The sequence below is a fragment of the Echinops telfairi genome, unplaced genomic scaffold, assembly GCF_000313985.2.
Source record: "Echinops telfairi isolate 266 unplaced genomic scaffold, ASM31398v2 ScPeMD7_7467;HRSCAF=8505_0, whole genome shotgun sequence".
NCBI classification, from domain to species: Eukaryota; Metazoa; Chordata; class Mammalia; order Afrosoricida; family Tenrecidae; genus Echinops; species Echinops telfairi.
Window position 1 is genome coordinate 11,832,412 of NW_022111367.1, and position 27,531 is coordinate 11,859,942.

Sequence of the window (27,531 nt, forward strand, 5' to 3'; positions counted from 1 at the left end):
TCCCCAGAGTTGATACTTGGGGGAGAGTGAGGTGAATTTAGGACAATTTAAAACTATCCAAGTCAATTAAAGCCCAGTGTGATAAGCTCTGGGCCTGAGCAACTAGATGAAAGGCCCACATTTATAACAAGGAGGAAATGCAAAGTGATCCAAACCTTTGGATTGTGCAGTTTGGCTTGCCCCTCGCCTCACACACACTGAACTCCTCTTCCAAAAAGTCCGTGGTCTGAAAAAGCACGTGCAGAAAGTTCCTCTTTATCTACTGTCCACGCTGGCTGCCACAGCTATGGCTGGTCTCTGCATTTGGGGATTACGTAATGCTCCCTTTAATGTCAGTTGGGAGAAAGATGAGGCTTTCTACTCCCCAAAATACTTACAGTCTCCGGATTCCACAGGGGCAAGTCTGCCCTGTCGTGTAAGACTTGGAATCGACTCTCGGCAGTGAGTTTTGAGTTGGTTCATGTCCGTTTGTTCAAATGCTCTCTCATCAAATGTTCCTGGGGCTTCGACTTGAAGAAAGAAACGTTTTTTTCTCTAATCTGTGAACAGGATACGTTTTGATGTCAAAATAAACCATCTGCTTGTACAACTGTTTCTAATTACTTCTCTGCCTGGACTCTCCATCAGAGGGGTTTGCCACCAGCACCCGCCCAGAGCTGTGCCGCTGCCCAGATCCGCACAGGCAGTTCATCAAAGCACTTGCAGCTCGGAGGAGAGGTCTGCATCCGCAAGCCTGGGTGTCCCTGGGTCTGGCTGGCTGGCCCTCTGCGGGTGGCACCTCGCTTCCCAAGGCCTCCCTCCTCCACTCCACCCTGCCGAAGGATAGCTCGCCCCACAGCCCAGGAGTGCGGCATGCTTCCTCCAGGGTCCAGGAACGTCTTGCTGCTGGCGGCCTCCCTTCTCTTTGCTGGGCTGTCAGCTCTTCCTCAAAGCTTCTCGCCATCGCTGAGGTAAGTTTGGTCTCTGGTTCTTTCAGACAGACGTGCCCGGCGGTGGCTGCGCGTGGCAGGGCTCGGACGGGCAGGGCTCCTAGCTGCTGTAAGCCAAAAGTAGTTTCTAAGGTGGACCTTTTCAACCTGCTCCTATCCCTTGCCTTATAGCCACATTCTATGTCGCTGGACAGCTGCCCTTTTACTTCCTCTTCAGGAAACCGTCATGGTTGAATAAATACACCATTTCCTCTGATGCAAATACAGATTAGGAGTTCCAGCCTTGGAATGAAGGCAGTTCTAAAAGTGCTTGTACATTCTCATGAACTACAAGACACTATTATCTCTTCGTCAAATACTGTAAGAGTTTGAAAAGGACTTTGAATTACATCATATTAGCGAAGCTTTTGAAAGTCTAGTTTGTATGAAATCCTTAACGAAAACTAGAAAAAAAAACATATCCCTTGCTACTACAACACACATAACTCTTTTTCCCCATCTGTTCTTTTGCATAAAATAACTGCCCCCTGGCCATAAATAGCAGTGGGGCTTTTATTAATTTATTTAGAGAGAACTGAAAAGGTAAGTCAGATAAGTGTTGGGATTGATTTGTATTTCATTTAAATGCACTTATATGATTCAGTGGCAAATCACGAAGGGACCGTGCTGAGTCATCTCTGCTCCTCTACAGGACCATCTTATTTCTAGGTGGTCGGGTCACTGCTTACGACAGTGCCATGGTTAAGCGCTGAATTACTACCCTAAAGGTCGCAGGTTCAAATCTCCCCCGCAGGCTCCATGGGAGGCCGCCCTGGGAATCCGTTCGTTGGCAGATGAAACCACGCCAAACCCATTTTTGCGGAGTTGATTCTGACTCAGAGTAGAACGGTCCTCACAAAGTTTCCAAGTCTCGGGATCTTTTTATAAGCACACTGCCACATCTTCTCCCACAGCATGGCTGGAAGCTTCCAACCGCCGATCTTTCCCATTGCCCTCGTTCCCTTAACCACTGCGCCACCAGGGCTCCTGGTACAGATGCCAGTCCAGAAAACCCAATGGGGCAGTTCGCTTCAGTCAAGAGCGCTATACATTGAAATCAGCTAGACAGTACATTCTAATAGTGGGTCACTGCTTAGACATTTGGGGTCAAGGTCATACGCTGTTAATGCAGGTGGGTGTTGTCTGTTGCCTGGGGAGGGGGGTGGGGAGCAGTCCTTTCTAGAAACCTACTCAGTGAGCAGAGAAATGAGGGGACTCATTTAGGGGAGAAATAAAGGAGGAACAGGGGATTCACAGCAGTGGGAGCAGCGCCCTTGATTAAACCTGGTCTGGGTGTGGTGTTTGTCGCCCCTGCAGAAGCTGGTCGGGTGCCTCCTGCAGGCTGACCCGGGCAGAGTCGGACCGCCGCTGCAGGGCCCCTGGGCAGCCCCCCGGGAGCGTGCTGTGCCATGGCCGGGGCCGATGTGACTGTGGAGTTTGCATCTGTCATGTCTCCGAACCAGGCATGTACTTTGGGCCGTTCTGTGAGTGCCACGAGTGGGTGTGCGAGACCTATGACGGGAAGACCTGTGCAGGTAAGGGTGAGGCCTGGCTTCTCTCCTTCCAGTGCGACCCAGACACCAGCCCCTGTGCGCATCACAGCGAGCGCTCTGCCGCTCCCGAGATTTCTGCCTGCGCATCTGGGGTAAAGCGCGAGGGCCGACTTCTCTGCCCCTAATAATCAGACCGAACGCTCCGGCAATTGACAATGGTCCTAGGTTTCGCTAATTAATTTTGGAATTATTTATCATAATAATTTTATTCCCCCAAAGGTTCAAACTGGGAGCCCTCTTGGTGGAGTGGGTTACTTGTTAGGCTGCTAACAACAAGGTGAGCAGTTCAAAACCCACAGCCGCTCTGCTTGAGAAAGAGTAGATTTTCTACATTCAGAAGCAGTTACAGTCTCTGAATCCTACAGGGGCCCTTCCACCCTGCTGTATGGGGTCCCCATGAGTCACAACCGGTTTGATGATGGTGAGTGAGGGCCAAACTTTACAATGGGTGATATCTGTAGGATTCAGTCACTTCATTATTAGTCTCACTTGCCCCTAGGAGAATTCCTTATTACAGATCAACCTCCCAATTTCTCCCCGTATGATTTTTCTGGACACTGCTATCCCAATCTAGACCATTATTCATCATATTTGCTGTGGGTAGCCAGTATTTTATTTTTACTGTGGAAGCACGGTGGAATGGCATTTTCTTAAGGTTCAGAGAGACATATTGTGCCTATGAATGCTGACTTATTGTTCATCCTCAGGGTGGAGCTCCCAGGTGGGAGTGCAAACCAGAAAACTATAACCCGGAAGAATATTAATGGGCACCTAGTTACTTAGAGGACATTGCTTTTGTATTGTTTTCGCTGCTTGGAGTTTTGTGCTGCAAGGAAGCATGGTGTCTTGTGAGGGTGGCGTGAAAATGAATTCATTTGACTTGCACTTTTTTAAGGAGTGATCAGGAAAGGGTCACAATGCTTTTTCCTAGGGAACACCTCAAACCCTTTCCTAGTTACATACAGGCCTGTCGTTAACGTCTGTCCAAAGAGCCTCCACTAAGGCCTCGGGAATGGTGCAGAGATTCCGTTAGTGAAAGCACCACCCAAATGCCTGCCAACCACGGTTCGGAAATTTTGTAGGAAAAAAAAAATTAGCAGTTTATTTTTACCCACAATGGAGCTAAGAATAAGGCCTTAAACACTAACACCGAAAGATCATGAATGAGTTTATAGCAAAGAAAAAAAAAATCCTGTTTTTCTTGGCACCTGGGGCACAGAATCTTAGAGTGAGAATACTTAATATGCAAATTATTTGTCTGTGGAAAAAAGAGTCATAGAAGCCATGTGAAGGGGCACAGGTGCGTCTCTGTGGTTTGTTTACCCTGTGGAAACGGCGGCTCAGCCCTTTAAAAACAGAGTGCTATAGCTTGTTATTTTGTCTTCGTCTCACCAGCTGCGATTTTATTAAACGTCAGCCTTTCGAGTGAAAGCTAGATACGGTCTAATATTTCATTTCAAATCCAACCGCCACTGACTTCTCTGGCTGTTATTGCCTCTGGCAAGACCTCTTCAATATCACGAGTTCTTAACACAGTTTTTTTTCCAGAGCTTTCTTGTCATTTTTTGGAAAAGTAAGAGATAAAATGCAGCCTCTCCGGGGCAGAACTAGTTGAGAGTATCCTTGCATAAGAGTTCTTGTGGAAGAACCAATCTACAGGGGCTCCTTTCTCTTACGCAGGGAGCGCTGACAGTCCTGTGGGACAGTTTGCTACTGGGTATGGCTGACTCCCTTGTAACAGAGTTGCACGGCCTCAGTTTGCGGGGCTCGAATTTTACAGGGATTTTTTGGCCTCTGCGGAGTAGAAGGGGTGTTCAAACTGCTGATCTTTCCGTGAGCAGGTGGGCCCTTCACCATTCTGCTACTTGGACTCCTGCTGTGATATCTGAAAACGCACTCACTCCCGAGGAGTGGATTCAAACTCATAGCGATCTTATAGGCGAGGGTAGAATTGTACACAGTTAGTAGTTTCAAACTGCTCACCTGTGGTTGCCCGCTGAAGTGTGACCACTGTGCCACCATGGATCGTGCACTTTTTTCCCCCCTTCCATAGAAAATAACTGGTTCACTTATAGCATCCTAGTGACTGGATTCTTTCCTCCTGGACACAGGGTAGCACTGACTCACACTGGATTTGTTTCAAACTGTGAACATTTGTACAGACGTAGAAACATGTTTTCTCACAACTTTAAGGCTGCCTGAAAGAACAATACCCTAGCTACCATTTCTCAGCTCACTGATGAGTTGGAAGTTGGGGTCTCTTCTCTAGAATTTTGCACATAACACAGGCTCTGCGAACATTTTTGCCCATGTTTGCCAGACCACTGGGGAGAGCCATCACACACAGCATATGGGACCTTTGTCAGTTTGTTATGCTGCTTCAAAGTTTAGTTGGTCAGATTTCTTTTCAAGAATGGTTTCCATTTTATACTTAGTAAGGCTTGAACTGAGCAGATTGTCTATTTTGACATACGTGAATGAAAATGCACGGGGCGTTATCACTTGATAAGTCCAGTTAGGTTCTTCCCAGGGATGATGTAACTTCTAGATGTCTCCTTGGTAACCAGGAAGAAAACAAAATCTTGCTTTAGTTGTATATCATAGCATGACTGAAAGCATGTGATCTGTTGGAAAAAATCTAGGATTCAAATCCTAGCCCAGCAGTTAAATAACTTGAGAGCAATGGTTTAAGCAACCTGTGCCTTTGTTTCTTCCTTCGTAAAACAATCATCATAATACTGATCTTAAAGAACTGGTGTGGGATTGAATATGTGTAAGACTCTAGAATAGAACTGGAACAAAGTAAGAGCTCAATATGTATTGCTACATGTATGTAACAATATTGTTAGAGTGATGCAAAGAAGATCATGTATATATGGATAAGTATATATAGATGGATGGATGAGTCAATAGGACAATGGATTTGTAGAATGATAGACAAATAGATGACTTGTATTTGTTGGGCATTTAATGCAGTGAAAACAGTTTGGCTTTCTTAACGTGATTTGGGCCTGCTATTGATTCAGGACTCAGAAGGTCAAGCAAGGATAACTATTTTGGCCCTGTCTCAGAGCAGCTGTATTAGATACAGTATGCTCTTTTAAAGTTAAGTCCAGGGGGATTCCTGTACTGTGAATCATAAGAAACATACTTATTTTAGGTTGAAATTCTTGGAAGTGATTAAGATAAAAATATTGAGTTGTCTATTCCTTCCTCTGTCTACTTTTTCATAGAATATGATTGTCCATCAGACATTGATGGTAGAAAGATCTGATACAATGTGTGCTCCTACTGGATGTGATAACTAATGAATAAACCAACGATGGGGAAAGCGTCTTTGAGAGCTGAAAAGGGTTTGGTTGCATGAAAATCTTTCCAATGACATTTTAAAGTCATTCCGGGGAAAACCCTTGAACAGCGTTGATTAGGCTTAATGAGGATGCTGGTATCTTAAAAGTCTTTTTCTAATCACTTGGCAGTGTTAGAAGAGTTCCCATTTTAGTAACTGGGAAGAGTTCATTGGATTCATTTTAGCAAATATGTAACTGACTGTCTATGTGGTAGAGCCTCTGTTTGGTGTTGAAATAGATATAAAGACTAGGAATAGCTGGCAACTTGCAATTCTTTTAGAGGTTAAAAGAAATACCAAATAACTGTGATGCAATGCAGGGCATCATTAAAAAAAATATGAAGGCAAGAATTAAATACTGTAGTTAAAGTTTCTTGAGAAAGAAGTGGCATTCAACATAAGTCTTGAAGCATGAAATTTTATTTATTCAAAAAGTAGACAGTGTCCTATTGAATGATGAAGTATTTAAGCAGAGTAGTGCAGGAAAGCATGAGGGTCTGTTTTGGGACCAAACTGAAACCAAACTCATTGCCATGGTGTGGATGCTGACTCATAGCGACCCTATATGACAGAGCAGAACTGCCCCTTTGAGTTTCTGAAACTGCAACTCTACAAGAGTAGGAAGCCCCATCTTTCTGCAACAGTAAATGATGACAGGGTTTTTGGGCTGGAACTTAGGGCTGTGAGGAAAGCTGTAGAAGATGTGCTGAGTTGTAATTGGTCCTGATGCGGAAGGCTTTGGCCAGAATGAGGAGTTTTTGCTCATCTAAACAGCATCTATGATCATTAAGTGTTTTGAATATGGGAATAGTCGCAGTTCTCTGCTTCATGAAAGTGATTCAATGGCCACGAAAATGACAGCCTGGCAGAGTGGAACTTGATGGAGAGAAACCCAGCCTAGGTATTGTTTCGATATATACCAGGGGAGAGATAGTAAGGATAGAAATATGGTGAATGTTAAAAACTGTTTAAAAGTAAACTCAATATTATTTAGTACCCAAGATGAGTAAAATGATGGCTGAAAACGGATGCTGAGTACATGAACTTGAGTCAGTCGGAACGTCATGGGACTACTACAGGAAGAAGGAAGTCATGAAGAAGAAACAGGGAACAATGAATTCATAACTTAAATTTGTTGTAAAGAAAAACACTTTTTTAAAATCCAGAGTTGCTACAAAATGAATTTCTTCAAGGAAAACAAGAGAGTTTGGACTTAATGACAGACAAATTCTGGGATGGATGGGAGTCCTATCAATCTTGTTCACTTCGAATGGCATGGGGAGCCAGTCAATGTCTCTGAAACGTGTGTGTGTATGTGTGTGTGTGTTTGTATATGTTACTATAACAACAACTTTATAGATGTAAAGAGTCTGATATTATTCAGAATTATATATGCTCATCTATAAATATACTCAATAATGTATATAATTGTATATTTATTCCATTCCATGAGATTTGTACAGAACAATTGTCTATGTCCATAAGTGTGAGCAATGTAAAAAAGTAAAATATGTGCATATGTAAATACTAATAATTCCTTCTTAAAATATTTCTGATTTTTATACTAAGTCAATAGCGTGGGAATTGAATACTGTTATCCCTGAGAATTATACCTTCTGGCTCTTCAGACTGTCTTCAGATGATTTGACCTGCTTTTTCCTCACACTTGCATTTTTTACATAGTTGAATAATTTCTCACCAAGCATATTTTGTGGACTCACTCTTTCTTTGTCATTTTTTCTTTACTGCTTTCTCGTCCTTGTATACAAACTTCCCCTGTCTTGCCTCCCAGTGTCTTTACCTCTGTCTAACCCACTCTTATATTTGTCAACATGCGAGTTGTTGGTTTGTTTTTAATATACCTTAGATGAGGGACACAGACCACACAGTGTTGTTTGTTCTTTGACCCCACTTTTCAGTAATGTGTTGAACAGACAGACAGACTCGGGTCCTTGTTAAGTGTGCTTTCATCAGAAGCTTAACCTTTTCTCTAGTTTTGAACCCAGTAAGGAGTTCACATCTACTTCAACCACTGTGCGCAAATCATGTCTTTTGAGTTACACTGTACTCTCATAAATTCTTCCATTTTGGATAAATGCAACTTATCTCACTCCAAGTCATATTTAAAGTTAAAGATTTATCACCCTCAAAGAAAGTGCCAGAATTAGGTGTATCATATTCATAGACTTCAAAAAGTTTGTGGGAAAACAGAATGGAATGATACTGGATTCCCCATGAACTCCGTGAAGGCCCCCTTGTTCCTTGTGTTCCCACCCCTTGACTACTTTACTCTGACATAGCTCTCTGTTCTACCTTGGAACCAAATACCGGGGACTTGCACAAAATGTTCTCAACATCCTGATCATCCAGAAGAACATATTTGTTACATGGCAGTATTTGGATTAAATCTTATAAATATGAAACGTTCAGGGTTGGGGTTTTTTGTTTGTTTGTTTGTTTTGTTTTGTTTTGTTTTTTAAGTAAAATTTCCCCAGGAAGAGAAGGCAGCATATGGGAACAAATGTATTTGTGTCACATCTTTAAATTTGTAAAGCATAAACCTTCTCCATTTCAGTTTCAAAAATCTTCATTATATTTTAATACATTATGCTAAAACTGACATCCCATGTCTTTGAATATCAAAACCTTCCTCAGTTCTCTAGGTCTGGGGAATAAACTGATGTCTGACCTTGACCTTGGCATTCAGAATACTCAGTGCTTGAAGTTGAATACAGATACGTGGAATCCACTGGATCCCAGATATAATTCCGTGTGTAAGGAGTCCCCTTTCTGATGAGTCGTGAAGATACAGCATTTTCTAAATTCCTTAATTTATTGTTATTAGTTTTCCATTGCTATTGTAACAAATTGCCACCAACTTGTGATTGAAATAAGTTTATTCTCTTACAGTTTTGTACATCACAAGTCCAACACAGGTCTCCCAAACTAAGGCATCAGCAGGTGATGCTCCAATTGCTGCCACGGATAAACTTTGGGATGCCTGTTACTGTTTTAGCCAAATACAGAGACCAGACTGATTCAGGGAATTCTATGTTTATTTCTGGATGTGTTTAAAAGAAGGAGCCAGAGGGGTTGAAACCATCCAAAAAGTCTTCAGAGATTCAGTGAAAGACAAGCAAGTTACATGCCTCAACTAGGTGGCAAGTTGAGGCACGACTAACAGGTGTGTTACACAGGTGTGTTACAATGCACAGGCGCTTCAGCAGCTCACAGACCCAGGCAGCATCCTCCCTCCCGCACAGCCTCGGGGTTCACTCCTTATCTAAAATGCCTTGCTTGCCCAGATGATTTTTTGGTCCAAACTTGCTGAATTATAACATTCTTAGGTTTATAAATGAATTTTACTGCAAGCGGTGCATGGCTATTCGATTTGGGGTGATCTGCAAACCAAATCTTAAACCAGTCAGATCTCGAACAATGTCATATTTCTAGCATTAATGAACAGCAAGGTCACGGGATTGCCTCCTCATATCACTTTCTGAGGTTTTCAGGAGGAAACCCACTTCCTGCTCCTTTGGGTGTTGACAGATTTCCATTCCATGTGATCATAGAAGTGTGGTCCCTGCTTCTTCAATGTCAATGAAGCCATTTCTTGGTACATTGAGGTATCGCTCCGGTCCTTGCATATAGCCCCCCTATTTCTCAGAACCAGAAAGGAGGTATTCGATCTTTTCCATGCAGCCATCTCTCTGATCTTCATCCGTCCTCCTGTCTCTCTGAGCCCAGCCTGGAAAGGTGCGCCACTTGGAAGGATTTGTGTCATTTGATAGGCCCCACCCACATCATCTGGGATAATCTTTTCGTCTCAAGAAACCTGTTCATGTTTGGAAAGGTCCATTTCTTACTTAAGATTCTGGGATCTGGGGCTTGGACATTTTTGAAGCCCTTCATTCTGACCATCTCTCCTATACGGAGTTAGATGGAGGCCATGATGTGTTCATGGAGAAGGACGAGCTCTGACCCTAGTAATCTCAGGTGCCCCGATTCCCCATATAGAATACAAATGCTGACCTCCTCCGTCCTTGTTACAAGTGGATATCTACATGATCTAATTTTCTGGGGCCAAGTCTTTCCCATCAGGCATTGGCGACTCAATGATAGATTTATTATCTTCCATTCAGGGGGTCCAGGTTTGATTTCTGGCAATGCACCTCAGAAAGTTGTTCCTCCCTGAAAGTTAGATCTTCTTCGGGGAGCAAGTCCATGTCTCACTTTCTCCTTTCACTATGAGTTTGTGTAGCCACTTCACCTGGGGGAAGACGTTTGTCCGGTGTCAAGGATCCTTGAACTTCCAACCTCTGCCAATTTGAGGACCCCGCGTAACTCACTATGTCATACTCCGTCGTTCTGGATGTCTACATTTCTGGATCTAGTTTCTACCTTTGTCTCAGGCCTGTGGCTTGTTTTCTTGCCCCTACAGACTTTATACTGATTTATCACATTATAATTAATGAGATAGAAGGCTTCCATCACCCTTCTCTCAACATTGTGTAATGTTTGAATCTGGAATTTGCATTCTTTTTCAAACTAGAAGTCTCAGGGTTTCTGTGGACCCTTGGGGCTTACACTCTCAGTTTCTTTCTATCTCTGGCGATTACCTCAGCTGAAGAGCCTAGGTTTGAGGCTACCTCCTTTGAGTTGTTGATTTCAGTGTGGGGACAGAACTTATCTCCGCAATACATAAAAATACACAAATCAGCAGAATACAAGAACAAAGTTAAAATAACTCACCTTCTCAGAGCTTTTAAAACACAGAGTAAACTTTACCGGATGTTTTAGGAGCCATTAAGGGTGGAATGTAAGCATCTTGAAGCTAAACTAGTCATTCTTGTTCGTTAAATCCCAGCTTCTTTGGCATGTGCTTCAGTCATTCTCGCTCTCTTCTCTCCTCATTTTAAAAGATATTGCTTCTATGTACTTTTTCACTCTAAAACTCTATTAAACTTTAGCAGAGGAGTCTGTGTATTATTTCTCTTGTCTTTTGCTAATTCATGGTCATCTCTAAAATGTTTTTCCCTGTGTGCCAAAGACATTATATGTGTGTACACACACACACACACACAAGCACACACCAAATACACACATGAGAGGGCTTCAAAAAATTCCTGCCAAAGTGGAATTGAAATATAACGGAATTTTTCCTTGAACTTTTTGAAGCCTCTTCTTATATGTATTTGTGTGTATGTATGTATGTTTGTGTATGCATATAAATGTGTGTGAATACGTTGATGTTATTCGGGAAGACACACATACTTAAACTAACTTTCTGGTACCCCTTTTCCAAATATTTGTACTACAAATGCTATTAGTACAAAAACACCTTTGGACAGTAATCCATATGCAAATGAATATCTAACTGAATAATTCTTCTGTAACTGTTCAAAGAATATCATCATGACGATGTGAAATTATTTAGGTAACTCCTAATAACTTGTCTTTTTAACTGCTCCATCAAATAATGAATATTACGCTAGGGAAAATAATATTTGAATCACAATTCATCTTTGATATCAAGGGTCTGTAATATACTGCTGAAAATGTCTTCCAAGATAGAAAAGAGAAATAGTTTCTTTTCCACTTTTAATAATTAATAGTAATACTACTGTCACTAGCATTCTTTTTTTATGTTCCACATACTTTGTGGAAAATTTGAAACACCCCTTAAAATGTCTGGGTACATATTAAATCCTCCAGTGTAGAGCAAGCGACAAAATCACTTGGGATTTTCTTTCAACTAATCGCTGAAAGACCTGGTCTTAAAAGCACAAAATGCATAGTACATAGATCTATTCACAAACTGATAATCCCTTACTGGTTTTTTTGTTTTTTGCTTTGTTTTTGCATCTGACAATAAATCCACTCATCTATTACAAACATGTTCTCCTTTCATAAGTTCCTCTAAATCTTCTAGTTGGAGCACCAGAAGCAGAATAAGGGGGTAAAACAAGGAAATGAATCCGCTTTAGATCTGAATTTAAGATCTCTTCTAACGGTAGGATATTCTTTCATAAGTGGAATTATGACTGGAGTAGGGGCTAGAACAATAAACCCTCTTATTCATTTTCCTGCCTATGTATTCTTGAATAAATAAGGAAATACCTGACTGAGCCTACATTTACCCATTCATATTTGACATAATCTTTCGCCAAACTCTTTTGAAGATATCTATGTGGTTATGGAAATTTGAAAAGTAATTGGCACATGTACGAGCTCTGTAAATAGTAGAGTAAATAAATTCAGTTTAGCTTACATAAATTACTATTAGCTGTCTAGCAGTACATCGATAGCAAAAATGTTTATGTTAGATTGTCATGTGGGTGAATATTTAAGAAGGGTAGTAAGAGGATAAAGGACCGGGGGTGAGGAAAAGCATACTTAGAAGGGCAGGTAGTGATCTTTCTGGAAAACAGTTGATAAACAGTGTGGAAATATAAAAATATGAAGTCAGAAAAGCTAAGAAAATGTGGAGGAGTTAGCATTCTCCTGATCATGCAGTAAAACAAAGGCAAACTTCACTTATCCATTTTCATTTTTTTCTTATATGCTCTCAATTAAATATTTATTTACTGTTCTGTTAAATCTGCTTCTATTGCCAGTGCTCGAGTCCAGGCTGCATTTGCCCGGATTGCTGCGATGAGTTCAGCCCTTATCGCTCCTTTGATACCGGGCTGTTTTTGTCCAGCCCATCCTGTCCACTGCTACTTTATTAAAACCCAAACAAAGCCAAACCACAATAATTCACGAGCATCGAGTCCATTTAGACTCATAGTGACAGCATTTCCTAAACTGGAAATCATGGCAGGAGCAGAAACCTCACCTTTCTTCCTCAAAAAGGAACCACACTTGGCTTGTGGTTCCTGTTGGTGAAGGAGGAAGAGTTTTTGCTTAGGGAGCATTGAGCTTATTTCAGTGGTGGTGGAAAGATTTGGAGAGGGATATCAATAATAGTTGTACAACACAAAGAGTATAATCAATGGCACTGGATTATACATGGGACATTGTTGAATTGAATAATGTTTAGTTGTGTTTAATTTTGCCAAAATTGAATACAATTAATTACATGAATAACAATGAGTACAAGGAAGAAGAAAATGTGCTAAAGTTAATTGTGATAATGATTGTACAACTCTTCTTGACATGCCCGAACTATTGAATTGTATGATATGTGGACGAAGTGCCAATAAAACTGTTTATATATATATATATATATAAAAGTTCTAGTGGATTCAAACTGCTGATTTCACAAGTCACACCACAAACTGCCACGACGGCTCCTCCACTACTCAGTTAATGCTATTTACTTACTCCTTCCCCCAATGCTCAATGCTTTTTCAAAATTCCTTCAATGATTACTCTGATTTCCATTTTTTCATTCACATCACTGATATATATTGAGGTTAAGAGTCAATGAAAAAGAGGATAGATTACATATAAGTTCATTTCAAATGGATGAGAAAGAAAGAAAATGTACAGATTGATATAATGACCATAGTAATGGCTTAAACATAGTAACAATTGTGAACATGAGGTGGGACCACGTAGTGTTTGCTTTGTCGTGGGTTAGGTCAGAGCTGGCTCTGTGGGACCTCACGACAGCAAGACCGCTCATCTATTGTGACTATCAGAGCTACACTGTGGTTTGACAAGTATTTGGCTAGTACAAACCTATCCAATCTGATTTTCCTCTTGTCCTGGTATCATCCATTCATGGAAACCCATGTATGTCAGGGTAGGATGGGGATCCAGAGCGTGTCTGTCTGTCTGTTTGTTTGTTTGGATCCACAGTTTTTAATGGCTAATGTTTTGGGAAGCAGATGTCTGAGTTGTTGTTCTGAGCAGTTTCTAAGCGAAACTGAACATTATCTTTCAATTAGCAGCCAAGCATATGAACTATTTTCACCACTCAGTAACCCCCTTATACTGATAGGCCCGCTCTGTTTTCCACTTCTTGCCCAACATGCTTTCTCCTTCCTGGTCTGATATTAGCCACACAAGCTATCCTTCTGTTGTGTGTGTGTGTGTGTGTGTGTGTGTGTGTGTTTTGTTGTGGTTCCCACATACCTTATACAATCTTTGCGTATGCTGCCACCATATTGCATATTTTTTGGAAACTTTAAAAGCATTTAACTCAATGCTCAACAAATAATACATTATATATATTTATTGATTGACTGAGTCCCTATAGGAAATCTATAGGTGATTAGTTCCTCTGTTACTCAGATGACCACAATTTTGGATTATACCCAGACCTTAGAAAAGAACTTGCACATTTCAGATACTAAGTAAAAATTTGTTGAATGAATAGATAATAGTCATGGAATTTGGATTTTGATATTTTTTCAGCCTTACAACTATGACCTAGAATGTTCCATAAGCCAATTCTCATCATGGTACCTCTGAAATTTTATAACAGAAGTTAAATCACAGCAATAACTTATTCATTATATAAATATTTTGTTAATTTATCTAGACATTAGAATATAAATGCTAAAACTGCTGAAATTATAAGCTTATGTGAAAACAGGAATATGGTTGTGCTAGACCACTGTCTCCAAATATTCTTATTATTCCATTATTTTAAGGCAACCCTGTTTACGATTTTATTGAGATATAATGTGTATGCCATGAAACCTACCATTTGTTTTTTCCAAACCATTTTTAAAATCCATAAAGCCATCATTTTAAAGTACCTAATTCAGTGAGTGATTCACAGTGTCTGCAGTGGTACATAGGTTATGCAATCACACCACTATCTATTCTAGAACATGTTTCTCATTCTCAGAAGTAACCCATTAACCATTGCTCCCCCACTGCCCTTGTTCCTGGAAACCACCTATCTAACTCCTGTCATTACGGATTAGTCTGGTTTTGTTATTTCATACAAATGGAATCAGATAATGGGTGGTCTTTTTGCATGTTGTACTCCACTCAGTATAATATTTGTAAGCATCCAAATTGTATCAATGCGCCATTCCATTTTCTGTCCAAAGAGTATTCCATCACATGAACATACCGATCTGTTTATGTGTTCTTCACTTGGTGGCACCTGGGCTATTCGCACTTCTGACTATTGTGAATAACGAATGCTACTAGAAGATTTAGGAACATGCTTGGTGTGGACATGTGCTTTCGATTCCTCTGTGTATGTCCCTAGGATTGGGATAAATAAGCTTTGTGGTAACTCATCTTTAACTTTTGGAAGAACTGTTGAACTGTTTTACAATGTGGCGATACCAGTTTACATTCTTACCAGCAACATGTGAGGGTTCAAGTTTCTCCTTAGCAAACCAAGCCAAGCCCAGTGCCAGTGAGTCAATGTTGACTCACAGCAAGTCTAGACAGAGTTAGAGCTGCTTACTACCGTTGCTGAAGCTGTAATTCTTCACCAGAGCAGACAGCTGCATTTTCTTCTAGAGAATGGCTGGTAGGTGCCTACTTCTTACCCTCTGGTTAGCACACCAGTGCGTAACCAACTCTGCAGTTTCCTTACCCTGGCCAGTATCAGCGTTGGCTTCCTCAAAGGAGTGGAATGGTAACTGACTCTAGTCTTCATTTGTGTTTTCAAAATGAAAAAATAAAAAAAGAAAGTCTAGCATCTTCACATGACCTTACTGAAAATTTTCATATCACTGGGGAAATGTCTACTTAAAACCTTTGCCCATTTGTTAATTGGGCTAGTTTTTAAAATAAGTGAATTGGTAGTATTCTTTATATATTAGGAATAGAAAGCCCTTGTAAGATGTATGGTTTGGAAATATTTTCTCACATTCTGTGTATTCCTTTAAAAATTTTTGTTGGCAGTGTTCTGGAATCACAAATGTTTTGAGGAACTCTGATATTTAATCCACAGTCAGAAAGATGACTAAGTGTTGTAGTGTTACATTTAGTCATGTGATTCATTTTCAGTTGATTCCTGGATCTGGGGTGAAACAGGAGTCCCGTTTCAGTCTTTGCATGTGGCTATGAACACACTGATTGAAAGTGCTCTGCTGCTAATCAAGGAGCACCTGTCCAAACCTACAAGCTGACCTGTGGGAGAACGATGGCATCCTCTCTACTTCCATAGAGCTTTACCACACCGGACACCGAAAGAGGCAGTTCCACTCTGGCGTATAGGATGATCAAGAGCTAGTACTGACTTGATGGCAATGGAAAGCCAGACGTGATTAGTTAAGGATGAACAAGCCTCTGCTGGATCTGTTTAGATAAAGGGCCTTCAACAAGTTCTTGGGAAAATTCCATTATCTTTCAGTCTATTTTTCCACAACTTCTTGGAGCCGTCTTGTATTTTCACTATGCTTTTACATAGCAGGGTTTTGGGTTTGTTTGTTTTATTTTTGCTGGCCTCCCTCTTATTGTATATTGCCTTCCCCTTTGCCCAGATTATTGTGTGTACCTCTAGTTAGTCATCGACCCTCCTTTCCCCTCCTGCACTGTTGGCTAGACATTGAGTTGCTAACCCAAGGTTGGAATTTCAAACCCATCAGCCATTATCAGGGAGACATCTGAAGTTGTTTTCTCTCATTAGGATTTATAGTCTCAGAAGAAAAGGTATGAGGTGGGTATGAAATGGAATAAATATTATAGCTATGGGTTCCCTTATTGAATAGCAGTTTAAAGGAGCTCTTAATGTTATACTCGAGTGGTTTGATTTTATAATATCTGGCTACCATAAATCAAATTATTAAGAACATGAAAGCATTTTTTATTTAATTGGTTACTGTTTAAAATACTTAAAATAATATCCATGCGGCATATCCATCTATTAAAATCCATCTACACAGTGGGCCCACATCAATTGCATAGATCTATAAAGGGGATCTAGACAGTGACGCTAACTATTGCTCTGAACGATCTTCCAGGAAGGCTTCATATTTGAGTTTGTGAAACAGGTCTCAATCCATATTTACTCCAGGGATAAGGGAAGGTTCTTGTTTTCTCATGGGATAGCTGGCATACTCTTTGGAAGACACTAAACAGAATGAGGTAAATGCACTAGGAGATATGCATGAGGAACACATTGCCCATGCACGTAGGGCTCCTGCTCACTGACTGGCCTGACAGAACTTCTACACTAACTTATTCTTTATCATTCTGTCTTGGTCAAATATAGACCTTAGATGCATAAGTTCATAGACTTGAATTCAAGTAAGTTAATCAATGCATCTTGTGACTTCCCTTTAGTTTCTGGTATATTCAAAGTTATTGGGGTTCATAAATTGATCGTGCATACATTCATATTCCTCATGTATGTAGAAATGTGTACTATAACAATGCACGTACACACTTCATCTTTTTCTTTCTATTTCTCATGCTATTTTTCCATTAAGAATGTATCATAGCAATGATCATCTATGTTCATTTTATCATTATTCACAATAACAAAAATATGGAATAACCTACGTGCTCACCAATGGATGAATGCACTAAACATTGTCATATAGGCATTCAATATTCAGTATAGTGGAATACTATGAAACTATCAGGAATAATGAGGAGTCGTCAAAACACCTATTAACATAGATGAATCTGAAGGACACTAGGTTGAGTGAAATAAGTCAGTCACAAAAAGACAAATATAGTATGGTCCTACAATGATTAAAAAAATGAGAATAATTATGCACACAGAAAGAAAAAATCTCTGATATCTACAAGGAAGGGGAAAAAGAGGGAGGGGAAATAATGTTCTAGAAAGGCACTTTGTTATTTTTGATGATGGGAAAAGTAATACCAATATGGGTGAAGTCTGAGCAAGATAACCAAGGGAAATGAAGTACACCCAAAAGTGGCAATGAAAACCCGAAGTGTACATGTGGTTACATAGGTCAATATGTGTGCAGGAAAACACGTGTAAGTAAATGCATGTATAGATATGTCCATAGGTAAAAGAGGTAGGTAGATTAGATGGATGGATGGATGGATGGATGGATGGATGGATAGATAGATAGATAGATAGATAGATAGATAGATAGATAGATAGATAGGAACCCTGGTGACTTAGTAGTTACTCACTCTGCTGTGATCAGCAAGGTTTGCAGTTTGAAACCACCAGCCACTCCTTGAGAGAAAGACCAGGATTTCCACTCCCATCAACAGTTACAGCTTCTGAAACTTACAGGCAGTTCTCCCTTGTCCTAGAGGGTCTCTCTGAATGGGCGTAGGCTCAATGGCAGTGAGTTTGTTTGGTGTTCTATATCTATGTCAATGTGTGCTGCACATACTTCCTAGACATATTCAAACAATTCACAGGATTGGTTTACTGTGTTTAAGAGCACAGGGCATAGCTTTGTGAGATAACTTGGTAAATTGCCCTAACCTAGTTCATAAAGATAATGTTCTACATCTTAGTTTGGTGAGGAGCATGTAGGTTCTTAAAGCTTGAGGACAGCCATGTCAGATAAAAATATTGGTTTTTACTTGTCTGGAAAAGGGAGAGTAAAGGCAACCAAAGACTCCTAGAAGAACCTCATCCACATGAGCCACCAGAAAGCCACCACGTCTTCCAACCGGAAACCAGAGAACTGGATGGAGCCCAGTTCTACTCGCTAGCAGTCTTACCAAGTCAGAAATATAGCTAGGATGGAGAAAATGGAGGGAAAAATTCCAACTCAAAAAAAAAAAAAAAAAAAGGTCAGAACTTATGGGCCAATAGGAATCTCTCAGACATAGCTCTAAGATAGTCTATGTACATGGAATGGAAGCTATTTCTGGAAGTCACCTTTCTGCCAAAAAAGTGAATTGGCTTATTATACCTGCGAGCAAGGTACTCCCTTAAACCATCAACTACTTGAAGCCAAATGGCCAACAGTAACCCAAAAGCAAAGAAGAAAAGGTAAGGAGTGGAGGAAAAATTGATCAATAGAACCAGAACAAACAGAATGGAAATAAATAATAATGCTGACACATGGGGAAAATTGTAACCAATGTCACGGAAAATTTGCATAACAATTGCTACATAAATACTTACATTTGTTTTGTAAACTTTCACCTAAAGACAATAAAATATTTTTAGAGTATATCACTGCCCTCATTTTAATTTAAGATGAATTAGAATTTCAAGATACATGTAAATTCAGTAGTATGGATATGGATTGCATACTACTTTATGCAACCATTTGTCCACTGCTTAACATTCTATTTTTCCAGATCTCTTATTGTGTGTTTTGTTTTTAGTATAGGGGAACTTTAAATACTACTTTAAAACTCCATTTTAAAATTCATTCACACACGTCCACACATTCATAGACATACATCTATACCACACTCTAGCACATTCTCCCTTGTAGGTGCACACAGACACTTACATCACTAGAGTAGCTGGACTTAGGGTCACATAAGGGAACCCCTAGACACACATAAGTGTCAATAAAAATGTTTCAGATTCTGATAATCTGGGTAAAGGGAAACTTTAAGTCAGGAAATTCTTCAAGTGGGAAACTGGAAGATCAGAAGACTATGCTTTGCAAAATTTTTATTGTAAGCCTGGTCTGGGCTTTAAGGACAAGAGTGTCGATGTTTAAGAAGTGAGTTTGCATGCTCAGGGAGTACCATGGGAATATACAGGACCGTTTTAAAGCTTCTGCATGGGTAATTTCTCAGACTATTTTACATTAACTCTTAAATTGATAAAGATGGAGAACTGAAAAAAAAGTTGCAAATCTCGTTTTCTTTGGAAAAGAGTGCTTTGTCTTTGTAGGAATCACATTTCCTGGCAAATAAGAAACTTATATTTTGCAATGGAACACATTCTTCTGTCTATTCTAAATCATCTTACGGCTGGGTGGAAGAATGATGGCTTTATAAAGCAAAGGGAAAGACAGATCTTTATAAGGGAGCTGGCTGGCTTGACCTTACATCACCCCAGTTTTAACTGATGTGGTGAAACAAGTTCCTATGCCCAGAGCCCTCTCATTGTGATATATTATTTTATGTAATCACTAGTCCAAACACCAAATGATTCCAAGTGAATATTTATCCAATCTAGTTTCATTTCTAAAGAAGTCCTGGAGGCACACTGGGAGAAGGGTTGGGCTGCTTCTAACTGCAAGGTCAGTGGTTCAAAGTCACCAGCTATTTCAAAGAAGAAAAATAATGCTGGTGACTCTGGTAAAGATTCATAACCTTAGAAATCCCAAGGGGCAGTTTCACTCTGTCCTGTAGGATCACTATGGGTCAAGACCTCTTTAGAGTATTCCCAAACAAGGATGCTACTTTGAGGATGAAGGTGTGCCCAACCTAGGCCATGCTCTTTCAAATTGCCTGTGAAAGTTGGACCTTGAATAAGGAAGGTTGAAGGAGAATTAATACATTTGAATTGTGGTGCTTGAGAAGAATATTGAAAGTATCATGGACTGCTCAAGGAACAAACCAATGTGTCTGGAAAGAAGCGCTGCAGAGTGCTCCTCAGAGGCAAGAAAGGGGAGACCAGTTGACATGCTTTTTTTCCCCCCTTAAATCATTTTATTGGGGCGTCATACAACTCTTATCATAATCCACCCATCCCTCTATTGTGTCAAGCACGTTTGTACATACATTGCCATCATTCTCAAAACATTTGCTTTCTACTTGAGCCCTTGGTATCAGCTCATTTTTCCCCTCCCTCCCCACACACCCCTCCCCCATGAACCCTTGAGAATTTATCAATTATTATTATTTTATCATATCTTACACCATCCGACATCTCCCTTCACCCACTTTTCCACTGTTTATTCCCCACGTAGGAGGTTATATGTAGATCCTTGTAATCTGTTCCCCCTTTCTCCCTCACCTTCCCTCCACCCTCCCTGTATCACCACTCTCACCCCTGGTCCTGAAGGGTTCATCTGTCCTGGATTCCCTGTGTTTCCAGTTCCTATCTGTACCAGTATAGGTCCAATAGTCCAGCCAGATTTATAAGGTAGAATTGGCATCATGATAGTGGTGGGGAGGAATCATTCAAGAACTAGAGGAAAATTGTATATTTCATCTTTGCTACACTGCACCCTGGCTGGCTCATCTCCTCCCCAATTTCCCAAGGATGGGCCCTGGGTCCCCACTCCACATGCCCCCTCATACACAATGCTATGATTAAAAAAAATTTTTTTGGTCTTTGATGCCTGATACCAGATCCCTTCAACGCCTTGTGAGCTCACAGGATCGTGTGCTTCTTCCATGTGGGCTTTGTTGTTTCTCAGTTAGATGGCCCCTTGTTTATTTTCCAGCCTGTAGGACCCCAGATTCGATATCTTTTGACAGCCGGGCACCATCAGCTTTCTTTACCACATTTACTTGTGCACCCAGTTTGTCCTCAACAATCGAGTCGGGACAGGCTAGTGTGCTTCTTCCATGTGGGTTTTGTTGCTTCTCAGCTAAATGGCCACTTGTTTATCTTCGGGCCTTTAGGACTTCAGATGTTATATCTTTTGGTAGCTGGGCACCATCAGCTTTCTTCACCACATTTTCTTGTGTACCCATTGTCTTCAGCGATCATGCAAGGAAGGTAAGCATCTCAGACTGCCAAATTGTTAGAACAAAGTGTTCTTGTGTTGAGGGAGTACTTGAGCAGGGGCCCACTGTCCATCTGTTTCCTGAATACTAAACCTATAAATATATGTATGTAGATCTATTTACTCCTCATCATATATAAATATATTTACATCTGTATATACCTGTATTTAGATCTCTATAACTACCCTTTGTCTTCTAGTTCTTTCCTCTATTTCTTTGTACTTTCTTCTTGTCCCGCTATCATGCTCAGCCTTCATTTGGGTTTTAGGAATTCCTCTCAGTTACATTGCCCTTGATCCAGCCCTGCCAGACCTCTTACACCCTCCTTGCCATTGATTTTGGATCACTTGTTGTTCCCTTGTCCCTAGGTTTGTTAACACCCACTTCCTATTCCCCGGCTCCCCTTGTCCCATGTCCCCCCGGAACTGTCATCCCATTGTTCTCTTTTCCGGCTTGTTTATCCCGCCTATCCCTTCCAGGTAGACATGCTATGTACCATCACAAGACTGAGTACAATGAAACAACAACAGAAAGTAAAACAATAGCTTTAACAACAACACAAAAAACCCTATAAATAGTTCAGGGTCTATTTATTGTCCTTCATGAGTGCTTTCTGGTCGAGTCTGATGGGGTGCCATACCCTGACCCCACATCTATCCCTGGGAATTTCATTGCTCTGCTCCTCCCGCTGCTCTGCTGCATGCCCCCAGGGGCTGGCTTCAGCACAGTGAGCTCAGGGCAGGCACAATTCCTGTCGTGTGTCTCTAGTGTTGTTCCCAATGGTGCTGTGGGTCAAGGAGGAATACTGTGTCCTATGGTGAGGCCGGCCCTGTGGTCGTCTCTGTGCATGGTTGCTCTGAGCAGAAACATTGTCCTCAGGACTTGGTGATCCAAGTGTGCTCTAATCAGACAAGGCCCTCTTCTTGAGCTGTAGCTTCAGTGCTGTCCTCTGAATTCTTGAATTCTTTGAGGGGGCGAGTGCTGTCCACTTAGTTGGTAATGGGGCAGGCCTCTCAGGCCTCTCTATTGGTTCCCTGCTTCATGTCAGTGTGTTGAGTTCTTGTCTTGGAGCAGCTGGTTGAAGTCTGGTCCCTCTTTCCCTTTGGAGACACAATCAACACCCTCCCCCTGTGTGGGTTAGTGCCCTGTTCCCCCGGCTACCCTTGTCTTTTTTCCCTCACTCCTTTTTAGTGGGCTACCATATGTATCCCATATGTATCCTTGAGTTTAGTCTGGCCGCTGCCATATAACCTGGACCTCACCCCAGGGACGTATGTAAACAGTACCTTCTTCCCTATGCCCCTTTTGAATTTTTTAAGCTTACCTCAGCAGACTCATGTAGTATTAGTCCTTTTGTGCTTGACTTACTTCACTTGGCATAATTTCCTCAAGTTCTTCCCATGCGGTGATGTGCTTCATGCTTTCATCACTGCTTTTTAGGGATGCGTAGTAGTCCATTGTATGTACCAGAGCTTTTTAATCTATTCATCTGTTGATGGAAATTTGGGCTGTTTCCAACTCCCTGAAATTGTGAACTGTGCCACAATGAACATCAGGGCACAGACAGATGTCTGGCCGTGTTGTGTTTTTTGTCTCTTCATGGTATATGCCCAGTAGGGGAATTGCTGGAACATATGGTAGCTCAATTTCCAACTGTTTTAGATATCGCCAAATCGATTTCCATAATGGCTGTACATACCTACAGGTCCACCAGCAGTAGACAAGACTTCCTATCTCTCCCCATCCCCTCCAACACTTGTTACTTTCTGATTTCTTGAATTGAGCTACCTTTGAGCGTGTTAGGTGGTGTCTCATAGTTGTTTTAATTTGCATTTCTCTTATGGCTAGAGATCTGGAACATTTTCTCATATATTTATTGGCCATTTGGGTTTCTGCCCTGGAGAAACTCCTGCTCAGGTCCTTTGCCCACCTCCTGAGTAGACAATTGTGTTTTTTTTCTTGTTGTAAGTTAGCAGAGTATTGTAGATGTTAATAATAAGGCCTTTATCTGATGTGTCATTGCTAAAGATGTTTTCCCATTCTGTGGTCGCTCTTATTACTCTCGGTGAATTCTTTCAATGTGCATGTGTTTTATCTTTAGTATATCCCACTGGTCAATTTGTGCCTCCTCTGTGTTTGTGTCCTTCCCAATTTCCAATAGCCTGTGTATTCCCTGTGCCAAGTTTCTTGGGTTTGTCCCAAATCCTTCATTAATGGCTGTAATAATTTGGGGTTTTACCTCAAGGTCTGTGATCCACCTTGAGATTATTCTTGTGTATAGAGTGAGGTAAGAGTCTTGCTTTATTTTTCTACAGCTGCATATCCATTTTTTCCAGCACCATGAATTGAAGAGGGCATCTGCTTCCCACTTGATTTTTATGGGGTCCTTATCAAAGATCAGTTATCTATATGCTGATGATTTTATTTCTGGGTTTTAAATCCTTTTTCATTGGTCTGAATAGCTATCATTATACCAATACCACGCTGTTTTGACCACTGTGGCTGTACAGTAGGTGCTAAATTCGGGTAAAGCAAGCCCTCCAACTTTGTCCTTCTTCTTGAGGAGTTCTCTGCTAAGTCTCAGCTTCTTCCCTCTCCATATGAAGTTGGTAATCTGTTTTTCCAACTCTTTGAAGAAAGATGCTGGAATTTGGATCAGGATAGCATTGAACTTATATAGTGCCTTGGGTAGAATTGACATCTTTATAATATTGAGTCTTCCGATCCACAAGCATGGGATGTCCTTCCATTTGTTGAAGTCACCCTTGGTTTCTTTTAATAGTGTTTTATAGTTTTCCTCGTACAGATCTTTTGTTTTTTGAGTCAGGTACATCCCTAGATATTTCAATTTATTGTTGGCTATAGTGAAGGGTACCCCATTTTTGATCCCCTCTTCTGTGTCCTTGTCCAATGTGCACAGTAGTGTGATCAACTTTTGTTTGTTGATCTTGTAACCTGCTACTCTGCCATATTCATCTATTGTTTCCAGTACTCCTCTCGTGGAACTTTTAGGGTTTCCATATATAAAATCATATCATCTGCAAATAATAATAGTTTCACTTCTTCCTTCCGCAGATGAACACCATTGATGTCCTTTATTTGCCTTATGCTGTTAGCTAAAACCTCCAGTACTATGTTAAATAAGAGTGGGGACAAGGGGTATCCTTGTCTGGTCCCTTTTTCAGTGAGATTGTGATCATCTTTTTTCCATTGACTACCACATTGGCTGTTGGTTTTTCATATATAGCTTGTATTATATTGAGGAATTGTCCTTCCATTCCTATCTTCTTGAGTGTCTTAAACATGAATTGGTGTTGGATGTTGTCGAATGCTTTTTCCACATCTATCTATATTATCATGTGGTTCTTATACTTTTTTATTTCAATGTGTAGGATAATACTAATGGTCTTTCGTATGTTGAACCATCCCAGCATCCCTGATATGAATCCCACTTGGTCGTGGTGAATTATTTTTTTATATACTTTTGTATTCTATTGGCTAGCATTTTGTTAAGGATTTTTGCATCAATATTCATTAGGGAAATTGGTCTGAAGTTCTCAATTCTTGCGGAATCCTTGCCCGGTTTAGGTATCAGAGTTATACTAGCTTCATAGAAGGAATTTGGGAGTTTTCCATCTTTTTCTATGTTCTGGAAGAGTTTGTGTAGTATTGGTGTCAGTTCTTCCCTGAATGCTTGATAGAATTCTCATGTAAACCCATCTGGTCCAGGTGATTTTTGGGTTGGTAGTCCCTTGATAACCTTGTCTATTTCTTTTATTGATATGGGTCTTTTGAAGTTCTTAATGGCCATAAGGGATAATCTAGGGAGGGATTGTTTTTCAGAATTTGTCCATGTCTTCATAGTTTTGTAATTAATTGGAGTACAGTCCTTCATAGTACTGTGTAAGTATCCTTTTGATTTCACTATGGTCCGTGGTAATATCCCCTTCTTGATCCCTCTTCCTTGCTATTGAAATATGTTCCTTCCTTTCTTTAGTCAAATTCACGAGAGGTTTGTCGATTCGATTTATCCGTTCGAAGAACCAATTTTTAGCAGCATTGATATTTTCCAGTGTTATTTTCACTCTTCTGAATCTCAAGTCTAATTTTTATTATTCCTTCTCTTTTGGTATTAGTTGGATTGCCTTGCTGACTCTGTCTAGTTGCTGTAATTTTGTGCCATGATCCACTCCTCCTTCTTTATGTATGCATGTAATGCTATGAGACTTCCTCTGATGACTGCCTCTGCTGTGTCCCATAAGTTTTGGTATGTTGTGTTCTCATTCTCATTGGTTTCTAGAAATTTCCTAATTTCATGTCTGATCTGAACCAGTATGCACTCCTTTTGCAATAGAGAGTTATTCATTCTCCAATTCTTTACCCTTGATTTCTTTATCTTCCTTTTGTTGATTTCCAGTCTTACGGCACAGTGGTCAGAGAGAGAGGTCTATATGATATCAATGTGCTTGAATTTATGTGGGTTCAACTTATGCCCTAGCATGTGGTCTATTTTCATATATGTGCCATGTGGGCTTGAAAAGAATATGAGTTGTTTTGTATTTGGGTGGAGAGTTCTGTAGTATCTATCAGGTCAAATTGTCTAACTGTAGTGTTTAGATCTTTAGCCTCCTTGTTGAGTGTCTTTTCCTGTGATCTATCTTTCGAAGAGAGCGGTGTATTGAAGTCACCTACTATAATTGTTGAGGCTGTGATTTCTTTTTTCATCTTTCGGAGTGTTTGATTGTCATATTCCGCTGGACGCTTGTTCGGCGAATATATGTTTAGAATGCTTAGTGGTTCTTTATGTACTGTTCCCTTGAGCATTATATAGTGTCCATCCTCATCTCTTTTTATGGTTTGCACTTTGAAGTCAATTTTATCAAAGATTACAATTATAACCCCTGCTTTTTTTGAATTGTTGTTTGCTTGGTATGTTTTTCTCTAGCCTTTGATTCTCAGCCTATTTTTGTCTGTAATGTTGAGCTGTGTCTCCTGTAGGCAGCAGATCGAGGGGTTGTGTTTTCCAAGCCAGTCTGTTAGTCTCTGTCTCTTAAGGCCTGAGTTCAATTCATTGATATTCAGGGTTATCACATCTATCTGTGGACCCTGTGATGTCATTTTATTCCTCTCGTGTACATGTGTGTTTGTAGTTCATTCTTGCCTTCCTTCCATTGTTGAGCCAGTGTTATCTTGGGAGCTCTTTTCCCTTTGGTGATCTCTGGGTGGAGTTTTTTTGTGTGGTGGTCTCTTGTATGTCCTTGATGAGTGTTGTTATTCTGCCCATACTAAGTCAGTGAGGATCTTTTGTAGTGCTGGGTTCCTTTTAGCATATTCGTTGAGACTTTCCTTGTCTGGGAAGACTCTCGCTTCTCCATCAATTTTGATAGATAATTTGGCTGGAAAGAGTATTCTTGGGTTTGCATAATATTCCTGCAATTTTCAGAATATGCTTCTCCACTGTCTCCTCTTCTTCATAGTGTCTGCTGATAGGTCTGAGCATATTCTTATCTGCTTGCCTTTGTATGTGGTTGCCAGTTTTTCCCTAGCTGCTCTCATAATTTTCTCCTTTTTCTCATAGTTGGATAGTTTAACAACTATATGTCTTGGTGACTTCTTGGGATTCAGTCTATCTGGCATTCTTTCGGCCTCCTGGATAGTTGCCTGGTTTTCATTCATTAAGCTAGGGAAGTTTTCCTCCAAGCATTCCATCACTATTTTGGATGTTGATTTCCTAGATGTGCATTCCTCCAGCAGACCGATAATTCTGATGTTTTTCCTTCTCATAGCGTCAGACATAGCTCTGAGGTTTTCTTCAGCTTCTGTGATTGACTTGTTAGACTTTTTCTCATATTTATTAATTTCTGCTTATGAATCCTCTAGATCACTGGTGCAGTTCTCTGCTTGAAACATTCTCTGGGCGAAGTCCGTGAGTTTGCTATTAGTTTTTATTATCTCGTTCCTTAACTCCTGTATTTGCCTTTGGTGCATGGCCTTTATTTCCTCTATCATTAAATCATTTTTCTGTAATGCTTCCCTCATGTCCTGTATTGCTCCAAGCAGCATTCTGAAGATTTCTTTCTAAGGCAAGTCAACCTTTGCCTTTTCTATGACTGCTGTTAGGCCCAGGTGGTCCTCTGGCATTGGGTTTTATTTC

The 27,531-nt window shown here is 40.5% G+C and overlaps 1 protein-coding gene across 1 annotated transcript in view; it reads left to right on the top strand.

The window, feature by feature from the left end:
• Positions 1-717: 717 nt before the first annotated feature.
• The window catches only part of ITGBL1 (integrin subunit beta like 1), a 361,063-nt gene continuing 334,249 nt past the window's right edge, over positions 718-27,531 (top strand). Inside the window, exons 1-2 of the mRNA XM_004704285.3 lie at positions 718-950; positions 2,286-2,503. Coding sequence (XP_004704342.1) covers positions 853-950; positions 2,286-2,503 — 316 coding nt within the window. The 5' untranslated portion in view covers positions 718-852. The remainder of the gene's footprint in view (positions 951-2,285; positions 2,504-27,531) is intronic.